The sequence below is a fragment of the Drosophila tropicalis genome, unplaced genomic scaffold, assembly GCF_018151085.1.
Source record: "Drosophila tropicalis isolate 14030-0801.00 unplaced genomic scaffold, ASM1815108v1 contig_704, whole genome shotgun sequence".
NCBI lineage: Eukaryota > Metazoa > Arthropoda > Insecta > Diptera > Drosophilidae > Drosophila > Drosophila tropicalis.
Window position 1 is genome coordinate 124,892 of NW_027173187.1, and position 11,793 is coordinate 136,684.

Consider the following 11,793-nt stretch of genomic DNA (forward strand, 5'->3'; position numbering starts at 1 on the left):
ACGACGCGAAGCTGTAAAGACGACTAATTTCCAACTAAATCTAATTAAAATAATCAAATAAATAGTTTTACATTAAAATAAACTAAAATACTACAAAATAAATATAGTGAATAAAATAAATTCCTACAAATATGGGGGCTCAACCTACAAAATAGGCATGACTCAACCTACAAAGAAGGCATGGCTCAACTTATGTATAAAGAAATAAAAAGTAGTGAATGAGAAAGAGACAAACTTACACAAAACGACGCAACAGTGGAATCAAACGACGAGAAAAAAAAAAAAAACAGCGCAAAACGAATAAGAATTAGCATCAAACGACGAAAAAGTGGCGGCTTACGACGAAAAAGCGGCAAATAAACGGTAAAAAATTTTCAACGAACGACGAGAAAGTGTTTGAATACGACGATAACTGTGGTGACGTGGCAAACGACGTATATATACATATATATTAGTGTGTGTGCGAAAGAGAAAGAACTATGAGCAAACTTGAAGACTTTGGGAATGTGCAAGAGGCACTGAAAACTGAAAAGAAATCTAATATTACATTGTTTCACAAGTTTATTTACGAAGAAGAAGGCGATCGTGCAAATCGCCAAAGATTGAGAAAGTTTGAAGGGTTTGATTTTGATTGCAACAGCGATTTATATAAAAGTAAAGTGTCTTATGTGGAAAAGAACTTAACAAATAACGATCTAGTGATTATTTGTAACGTTTTGGGTTTATCGCATGATAAATCGAATCTAACTTCCCATTTATTTCGCAATTTGCAAGTTGGAAATTTGCTAGCTGACCTTGACACAGAGAATGATCAAAACGAAGATGACGACGATGAGTGCGAAAGAGATGACGATGTAGGCAATATGCAAGACGAAGACGAAATGTTGTCAGTGGTGAGCGACGAAACGAATTTTAGAACAGCTGCAACAAACGAAAATATGCGAAACAAAACGAATCGGGCAAACTCTACAGTCGTGGCCAACAATATTGATACGCAAAATGCAGTGAATGTCAACATGCCACCACCGAGGTTCGCTTTGAGTTTTCGTGACGTTGAGGACTCTTTACGACCTTTCCATGGCGATGAAACTTTATCAGTTAAAGTATGGATTGAGGATTTCGAAGACATGGCTGACTTGATGCAATGGGATAGTTTACAAAAATTTGTTTTTGCTAAAAGAGCTATTAAAGGACTTGCTAAAATGTTTATTCTGAGTGAACGCGGAATTAAAAACTGGTCGACATTGAAAGAATCACTTTTAAATGAGTTTAAAACAGTAATAAATAGCGCGGAGTTACATAAGCAATTGTCAGAACGAAAAATAAAGAAAGGTGAAAGTGTTCAAGAATATTTGTTGAAAATGAAAGAGATGGCATCACGGGGTAATACAGAGAACAGTGCTCTTATGCAGTATGTAATTGACGGAATTAATGACTTGAGTATGAACAAAGCAATATTGTACAATGCTAATAACCTAAAAGAGTTTAAAGAGAAAATAAAATGTTATGAAAAAATGCGGGAAAAGTCGAGTAATCAAAAGATTGAGTCTAAGAACGTTCAAATCAAAAAAGAAAGTGTAATGAAATACGAAAATAAAGAAAGTGGTATAAAATGCTATAACTGTGGGCAAAAAGGACATATATCTGAGAATTGTGACAATAAGAGTAAAGGAAGAAAGTGTTTTGGTTGCAATAATTTTGGTCACATAGCAAAAGACTGTCCAAATAAAAAGCCTGAAAATAGCACAGACGTTCGTAATACTAATAAAATATCAGCTGATCATATGTTTATGTGTAAAGAAGTGTCAATCAACAATGAAAAGTGTATAGCCTTGCTTGATACTGGTAGCAAATATAATATCGTAACCGAAACAATTTATAATCGTTTGAAAAAACCTAAGCTGGCTAAAGTTGATAAAGTTCTATACGGTTTCGGAGATAAAAAGAGAGTGGTACCTATCGGTCCGTTTACGGGAAGGCTTTCCGTAAGCCAAGAACAGTTTGATTTGGTCTTTTTAGTGGTATCATCTGAATTCCTAGATGTTGAAGTGATTTTAGGAGAAGACTTTTGTAAGCAAGCCGAAATAAAAATCAATCGTGATGGCGTACAAATCGGGAAATATAATGATGAAACGGAATTAAGTTCGGTAATGAGAATAAAGGTCGAAAACGACGAAATTGACATTGACTCAAATGCATCGAAAAGTACAAAGTGCGAAGTGAACGAACTTATCAAAAACTATAAGCCGGAAAAGTTAAAATCGACAAATGTTGAAATGAGTATTGTATTAAAAGACGATAGTCCAATTTATTCGAGACCACGCAGATTCGCTTTTGCTGAACGGTGCATAATCGATGACCAAGTCGATCAGTGGCTGAAAGACGAAATAATAGAACAATCCGAGTCTGAATTCAGCAGTCCGGTCGTATTAGTAAAAAAACGCGATGGCACTCCACGTCTGTGCATTGATTATAGAAGAATAAACAAGGTAATAGTAAAAGACCATTTTGCATTACCTCTGATTGAAGATCAATTGGATCGGCTACAAGGAGCAACGGTTTTCAGCACAATCGATTTAAAGAATGCATTTTTCCATGTAGATGTTGAAAAAGAGAGTCGAAGATTCACCTCATTCGTTACACACAACGGACAGTATCAGTTTTTAAAAGTTCCTTTTTGATTGACGAACTCCCCTGGAGTATTTCAGAGACACGTTAATGCCATTTTTCGTGATTTAACCCGGGCTGGTACGGCTATTCCATACGTCGACGACATTATAATCCCTGGTAAAACTGAAGAAGAAGCCGTCTCCAATCTGAGAAATGTTTTGAAGCGATGTGAAGAATATGGTTTAGTCATTAACTTAAAGAAATGTTGCTTTTTGAAGAGAGAAATAGAATTTTTGGGGCATACTATAAAGAATCAGAAGATATGTATCTCAGACGCAAAGACCAAAGCTGTAAAAAAATTTCCTATGCCGATGAATCAAAAGCAGCTCCAAAGTTTTCTTGGCCTGGTTGGTTATTTTCGCAAGTTCATTGCAGATTTTTCGATTATAGCCAAGCCTCTTACTGATTTATTAAAAAACGACGCAATTTTTAGATTCAATGAGAGTCAGATAAAATCTTTTAATTTGCTAAAAGAATTGATAACACAGAAACCTGTTTTGCAAATATTTAACCCCAAGTTTGAAACAGAAGTACATACAGACGCATCGATTGATGGCTTCGGAGCAATTTTATTACAAAAGTTACCTGATGATAAAGAATTGCACCCTGTATACTACATGAGCAAAAAGACGACTGAAGCGGAAAGAAAATTCACTAGCTACGAATTAGAGATTTTGGCGGTAGTTGAAGCATTTCGTAAGTTCCGAGTTTACCTTCTAGGTATGCATTTTAAAGTCATAAGCGATTGTAATGCGTTTGCAAAGACGATGGATAAAAAAGATGTGTGCACTAGAGTCGCACGATGGATTCTTGAGATCCAAGAATTTGATTTTGATGTTGAGCACCGTGCAGGAAATCGTATACGTCATGCGGATGCGCTTAGTCGCTACCCTGTTATGATTATATCAGAAGATTACATACACAGTAAATTAAAGAATGTCCAAGCACAAGACGACCAATTGAAGGCTATAATCGATATCCTTGCTCAGAAAACTTCTCATAACAACTGTTGAGGAACGGTTGCTGAATTCTTAAACTTAAATTTATTTGAATGTAAACGATCTTTGTATTTTATTATTTTTAACTTTAAGTTGCATGGTCACACCGTTTTGGCTGATGCAATAGGTAGCGTGTGGTGAAAACGAGAAAATGTATGTTGAGTTAGTTAATTGCTTATTGGCCAACCGAAACCATCACATGGAGTGAAATAAAAGTTATTTATTATTATTAAACGAACCAGCAAAGTTAATTTATGTATCATCATAAATTTGGTCCTTCGAGCCGGATCTGGATTCTGTTGGGATAAGCAATTCTACTCAAGTTAAGATGGAAAAACTAAAGGCAACACGCACCAAGTTAAAGTCCAGCCTCACGCGGCTGCTGACACTTTCGGAGAATCCGCCTGAGAACTGCACAGCGGATGTGGTGGATACTATGATGACCAGACTCGACAACGTGTGGAAGGAGTTTGATCGGTCCACTGATGATATGTTTGAATTTCAAGAATCGCAAGGTTACGTCGACCCCATGGGTGACTACGGAGACTATGAGATGAAGTACTTAACTGCACAACTGCACTTAAAGGAACTGGGAAAATTGGTTAACCCAGTAAAAGCAACTAAGGTCGTGGACTCCAGTGAGGGAGTCAACGAAGTAGTGTCGCAGATACTACACAAGCAGATGGAACTTCAACGGGAGTTTTATGAAAGCATGACAGTAAGTGGAGCTGCCTGTTCGGCGTTAGGGGGACAGGTCCAGCTGCCCAAATTACACATCAAGCCTTTTGGTGGCGACTACCTGGAGTGGCCAGCCTTTAAGGATTTATACGAGAGTACCATTCACAACAGGGTGAATCTGGATAAAGCTCAGAAGTTTCAATATCTCAAGTCTTTTCTCTGTGATGAGGCTGCAAGTTTAATAAATCATTTGCCGTTAACAGGAGCGGCGTACGAGACGGCTTGGGCAGGCCTAATGGAACGTTATGATCGACCTCGTCATGTCGTTAACTCGCTTTTGGATAATTTTAGACGTCTACCATCAACAAGGGTGACAGATGTATCCGTTCTACGAAAGATTGCCGATGGGGCGAGTGAAGTTGTACGTGGCCTAGATGCACTTGGCCAAACTAATCGCGACTGCTGGGTGATCTATTTTCTACTGGATAAAATTGATGCAGAGTCTCAATGCAAGTGGGTGTCCTACAGCCGTGAGGGGACATCTCCAACCATTAAGGATTTTCTTAGATTTCTCGGAGAACGTTGCGATGAGTTCGAATTAAGCCGCTGCGAACAAGTCGCACAATCAAACGTTAAGAAATATACTCGGATACTGATTTCCACAGACTCAAGAGGGTGTCTTAAATGTGAGTCTAAGGAGCATAACGTATACAACTGTGACCAGTTCTTGGCCCTCTCCGTGGAAAGGCGCTACTCATTTGCTAAGGAGAAACGTTTGTGTTTCAGTTGTCTAAGGCCTGACCATGGTATTTCAAGATGTGAATCCAAGTATAGATGCAAACATTGTCAGGACAAACACCACACGCTGTTACATCGCCAAGTCGAAGAAAAGAGCATTAATCCCACAGTAGCCATGATTGCCGAAACTAAGCAAGGAAAGGAAGCTCAATCTATAGAATCACAGAGTTATTTAGCACGTTCTGCGGTAAATCTACAGCCGCGAGGAAAACCAAGGAGTGTATTGCCCACAGCTCTAGTTTTGGCATTAAATTCAAAGGGATCATACACCACTTGTCGTGTTCTCTTTGATAGTGGATCAGAACTATCATACATATCGGAGCATTGCATGCGTTCACTGGGCCTCTTACGCTCACCATCTCGAATACTTGTCTCAGGAATTTCGTCAATCAAGGCCGATACTACAAGAGGGGTCAGCGCAGTACATTTGAAATCAAGGTTCTCGAAGCATACACTAGATATTACAGCTCATGTTTTAGGTAAGATAACCACTCTATTGCCAAAGGATGAAGTCGACCCGGCCGTTTTGAAAGTTTTCGATGGGTTAGAACTGGCTGATCTACCGGAAACCAGCGCTAAGCATGTGGACATTTTGTTGGGTAGCGACTACGTGTGGTCCGCATTCACAGGAGAGAAGGTATTAGATAAGCATGGAAATATAATTGCAATATCCACAATATTCGGGTGGGTGGTCACCTCAATTGCAGCTAAACAAGGATCAAATACAGCATCTCTGTTATCAACCATCGAAATAAATACATCGCTCCAAAGGTTTTGGGAATTGGAAGAATTAAGTGGCAGTTTGCCGCCGACTGCTGATGATTTAAAGGTCGAGAATCATTTTCGCTCTACACACTTTCGTGACTCAAATGGGAGGTATAGTGTTGAGCTTCCATTTAAGAACTCGGATGTTAAGTTTGCAGATACTCTTCAGGGAGCAACATCACGATTTTATTCAGTAGAACGTCGACTTCAGAAAGATAAAAGGTTAAAGGAAGAGTACACCAAGTTCATGCGCGAATACATTGCTTTGGGACACATGCGCATCCTTGATGAGTCAGAGAAGACGAGTGCACCTAAAGAACACATGTTCTATATGCCTCACCATCCGGTTATTGGTACGAAATTGAGAATTGTATTTGATGGATCTTATAAAGATAAGAGTGGCAGATCACTAAACGATGAGTTACTAGTGGGCCCAAGTATTCAGCGTAACCTAATGGATGTGTGTTTACGCTTTCGACTTTATAAGTTTGTTTTTTGCGCAGACATCATTAAAATGTTTAGGCAAATATGGATTTCTGAAAATCACCGAAATTATCAACGAATTGTATGGAGAGAAAACCCAACTGAAGAGCTGCAACATTACCAGCTTTGTACTGTAACCTATGGGACAGCCTGTGCACCGTTTTTAGCTGTACGTGTGTTAGAACAACTTGCCATCGATCTAAAGCATAAATATCCAACAGCTGCCAAGATTCTATTGGAAGATTTCTATGTGGACGATGTCCTGACCGGAACAAACACGGAAGATCAACTTATACGTAACAAGGATGAACTTATTCAACTATTAGGTCGCGCACAGCTGGAGCTTGGGAAATGGGTATCCAATACCCACGGAATCGGCTCTTTAGAAGAAGCAGCAGCGACAAGTGTGCCTGGAGATGCCTCCTCCGTCAAGGTATTAGGAATACATTGGGAACCAAAGTCTGACATCTTCACATATGGTATAAGGTTGAGCGAATGCACAGAAAGTTCAAAAAGACAAGTATTATCAGACGTATCACGCATATTTGACCCGCTTGGTCTACTGGCGCCGGTCATTGTTCAATTCAAGATCCTTTTCCAAGAGCTCTGGCTTCTTAATCTAGATTGGGATTCACCGCTTCCAACTAAGCTGGCAGACCGATGGCGTAAGTATCGCGAAGACATTATCAACATAAGGCAGTTAAAGATACGGCGTCATATTGGGTATGTCGGCAGACGAATAGAGTTACACGCCTTCTCAGACGCCTCAATAAAAGCATACGCAGCAGTCGTATACTCTCGGATCGTGAACCAGGATGGCAGCATAGAGGTTTCACTGATTGCAGCGAAAACACGGGTCGCTCCACTTAAGCAGCAATCGCTCCCTCGTTTGGAATTATGTGGCGCACTTCTGCTAAGTCGGCTGATCGCATCAATTAAATTAGCTTGGAAGGATCTAGAAAGCACCGTATATGCTTGGTGTGATTCGACAATTGTGTTGGCATGGTTGAATCACTTGCCAGCTAGTTTAAAGACGTTCATTGGCAATCGTACTGCCGAAATATTGGAAGTAATACCAAGGGACTCGTGGCGCCATGTTAATACCAAGCAGAACCCCGCAGACTGCGCTTCTAGAGGAATGCTGGCTGAGGACTTACTCCCGTTTACTCTCTGGTGGAAGGGTCCCGACTGGCTGGCTGAGACACATCTTAACTTAGGTAACGAAGATGATATACAAATCTCTAACTTAATTTCAGAAGACGAGTACCTAAAAGAGTTGAAGGCTACAGTGTTAGTTACTCTCGCGGAAACCATGCACGAGTCATCTCCCCTCGAAGAACTCATTGGTCGTGTTTCTTCCTGGCCGAGACTTGTGCGCATTGTGGCATATATTTTACGATTCATCAGACACATGAAAAACCCCCAAGAAAAGTCAGACACTTTCGCCGTAACCTATGACGAGTACAAGGCAGCCAGGAACCTATGTTTGCAGCAAGCTCAAGACGAATGGTATAAAGAACGAAAAGCGCTACGAAATGAAGGATGCGTACCAAAAGGCTCTAAGCTGTGTACCCTGACGCCGATTTTAGATGACAATGGGCTTCTACGTGTAGGAGGTCGCCTCAATAATTCAGAGTTATCATATTCAGCCAAGCATCCGCTCATCTTGCCGAGGAAGCATCGCATATCTCACCTAATTTTGGAACACGAGCATCAACATAATCTACACCCAGGAGTTTCGGCCCTCTTTGTCATCGTTCGTCAACGTTTCTGGATAATGGGAGCCAGAAATCTGATTCGTAAAGTTACTCACAACTGTATAAAATGCTTCAGACAGCGAGCACATACCAGCAACCAACTAATGGCCGCACTACCGGCAGTGAGAGTTCGGCAAGCATTTCCGTTCGAAAATACAGGCTGTGATTATGCTGGCCCAATCATGATGAAGACACATAAAGGAAGGACCGCTCGAAAGGAAAAGGGATACATATGTCTCTTCGTATGCATGGCAACCTCAGCTTTACACTTGGAGCTGGCAACAGACCTTAGCACTGATACATTTTTGGCTGCTCTTAGACGTTTCATTTCACGGCGAGGCAAATGTGTGACGATGTTCAGCGACAATGGACGAAATTTTGTGGGAGCCAAAAGAAGTCTTAACGAAATGGAACAATTAGTTCAATCCCAGCTGCACAATAACAAGATAGCAGAGGCGTTATCGATCGAAGGCATCAACTGGAAGTTCATACCGCCACATGCGCCCCACTGGGGAGGCAAATGGGAATCGGGTGTGCGCTCTGTGAAGCTTCATTTACACCGAGTAATCGGCCACGCCGTTCTTACATTCGAACAAATGCATACGTTGTTAACACAGGTGGAAGCGGTGATCAACTCAAGGCCTCTTTGTGCCACTTCCGATACAGACGTTGGATATCTTTCGCCCGCTCACATGTTGATCGGTCGTCCTTATACCTCAGTGCCAGATGGAGATTTGGACCAAGTGCCGGCAAACCGATTGGATTACTGGCAGCAATCTCAGGCCATGTTACAAGGCTTTTGGAAAAGGTGGCATCTTGAGTACCTTACGTCGTTGCAGCAAAGGCCAAAATGGTTAATGAAATCGGCAAACCCGAGGCCTGATGATCTCGTTCTAGTAAAGGATTCTCATACTCCTCCGGCTTCTTGGATCCTGGCCCGCATTATCGAGACGATTCCTGGCCCAGACGGTCTAGTACGAGCCCTTAAGTTAAAGACAGCTACAGGAGAGATGACCCGTCCCATAACCAAGGTGGCTCCCCTGCCAGTTTCAGAAACATTGTTTCAGGGCCCGGCGGTATGTTGAGGAACGGTTGCTGAATTCTTAAACTTAAATTTATTTGAATGTAAACGATCTTTGTATTTTATTATTTTTAACTTTAAGTTGCATGGTCACACCGTTTTGGCTGATGCAATAGGTAGCGTGTGGTGAAAACGAGAAAATGTATGTTGAGTTAGTTAATTGCTTATTGGCCAACCGAAACCATCACATGGAGTGAAATAAAAGTTATTTATTATTATTAAACGAACCAGCAAAGTTAATTTATGTATCATCAACAACTATTTTATGAAAGCTGGCATACTTTATAAGTTGGTTGATGATGAAGAACTAATTGTAGTTCCCTCAACTCTGCAACGGGAAATTATTAAACATGCTCACGAAAGAGGTCACTTTTCTGTGAAAAAGACGAAGGAAATAATTGCAAAGGAGTATTATATCCCAAAATTAGATGAGAAAATACAACACCAAATAAGATGCTGCATTCCATGTATAACACTTAATCGAAAGCTTGGTAAAAAGAAGGAGAACTGCATCCACTGCCGAAAGAAGAACTGCCCTTTCAGACGTTCCACATCGATTTTCTTGGACCCTTAGAGTCAACTCACAAGCAGTATAAGCACATTCTTGCAGTTATCGATGGCTTTACAAAATTTTGCTGGTTGTACCCGACGAAAACGACATCTACGAAGGAAGTAATCACAAGACTACAACAAAAAAGTTTAATTTTTGGAAATCCAGTTCAAATTATTTCTGACAGAGGTTCTGCGTTTACTTCTGAAGAGTTTAAAGAGTATTGCAAGGCAGAAAATATCGAACTTCACGCAGTTACGACTGGTCTTCCACAAGCGAACGGACAAGTCGAACGCCTTAACGCTGTTATTATATCCGTGTTGTCTAAGATTTCGATAGAAGACCCTAGCAAATGGTATAAGTTTGTCGGCAAAGTGCAACAAACGATTAACTCAACGTACAGCAGAAGCACACATTCAACGCCGTTCGAACTACTGATTGGTACAAAGATGCACACGAAAGACGACCTTAAGCTGAAAGAAATAATTCACGATGAGATGATTCAGATTTTTAACGACAACAGAGATGATCTACGGAATATAGCGAAGCAGCAGATCCTTCGTATGCAAGAAGAAAATAAGAAGACCTACAACTTACGTCGCAGACCTGCTTCCATATACAAAGTCGGTGATCTGGTAGCTATTAAAAGAACCCAACTTGGAGGAGGTTTGAAGCTGAAGCCCAAATATTTAGGTCCGTACCGCATTACCATGGGAAAGGCCAGAGATACATACGACGTGGTCAAAGATACATTGTTCAACGATGGTCCTAGGCGAACTACGACTTGCGCTGCCTATATGAAGCCGTGGGTTCCCTGTGACATAGACGACCAGGATGCATTCGAGGCGAATGCGTACTAGGATGGCCGAGTTGTGGGATTGGGTCTGGCAACTCTGTTGAGCGAGGCGAATTGAGCTAAAGAAGGGCAGTCGAACCGAAAAGACGAGCGAGAGCGGTTGCAAAAAAGACGAAAGACGAAACGACGCGAAGCTGTAAAGACGACTAATTTCCAACTAAATCTAATTAAAATAATCAAATAAATAGTTTTACATTAAAATAAACTAAAATACTACAAAATAAATATAGTGAATAAAATAAATTCCTACATTATTTTAAATGCGAATCCTCTGGTTGTTGTTGTTGCTGGTTATTATTTTACATTGATTTGGTATTGTTATTGAGTGACGTTGTATGCGGCTCTGTATCCACATCATCTGCTTGTTGTTTTATCTGGCTAATGTGTGCTTGTCTACTTTTTCCCGTGACTTCATGTTGTAGCTTGCATATTACTGGAGATATGAACCCTTGAACCTTGTACGGCCCTCCAAATTTGGGTGCTAATTTTGCAGCAAATCCTTCTGCTGCGTTTGACAGGTGATGCTCCTTTGCCCATACCGTAGATCCAATCGCCGGTCTCCATTCGCGCCGTCTCAGGTTATAATGCCATGCCTGATCTTGTGCCGCAGTCTCCATGTTCCTTCTGATGAGTTCGAAAAGTTCTTTCATCTGGTTAGCTTTTTCCTCTGTTGTTGTCTGCTCCTTTCCTGTGCCATTTGTGACGCTGTCATATATGGCTCCCGGCATTCTAGGTTCTCGGCCTTGCACCACATATGCTGGCGTAAATCCAGTTGCTTGAGATTGGCTTGTATTTATTGCCAATGTAATTTCTCCTGCATATTGGGCAATCATTGTTTTGACAGTTCTATTTACTCTTTCGGTTGGGTTTTCCTGAGGCGTATATGGCGCTGTTAATTGGTGGCTGCTTCCCCATCCTTCTAGCATTTTCCTGAAGATCCTGCTCGTGAATTGGACTCCATTATCCGTTATCACTATTTTTGGTGTCCCGAATCTTGCTAAAATCCTTTCTCCCCCCCCCACGAGCCTTAGTTAACAAACACACAAATACTGCTATATACCCTTTGAATGTTTTTTGTCCCCGATTTTATGATATGGACCAGCAAAATCAATCCCAGTGTTATGAAATGGAGATGATACCGTTACCCTACTTTGGGT

The 11,793-nt window shown here is 40.9% G+C and overlaps 1 protein-coding gene across 1 annotated transcript; it reads left to right on the forward strand.

The window, feature by feature from the left end:
* Window positions 1–3,996: 3,996 nt before the first annotated feature.
* Window positions 3,997–10,640, forward strand: LOC137579572 (uncharacterized). The gene is made up of 5 exons (XM_068293352.1): window positions 3,997–4,876; window positions 5,624–5,828; window positions 5,916–6,262; window positions 6,614–9,225; window positions 10,110–10,640. The coding sequence occupies exons 1-5, from the start codon at window positions 3,997–3,999 to the stop codon at window positions 10,638–10,640; spliced, it is 4,575 nt and encodes a 1,524-aa protein (XP_068149453.1).
* The last annotated feature ends 1,153 nt before the right edge of the window (window positions 10,641–11,793 follow it).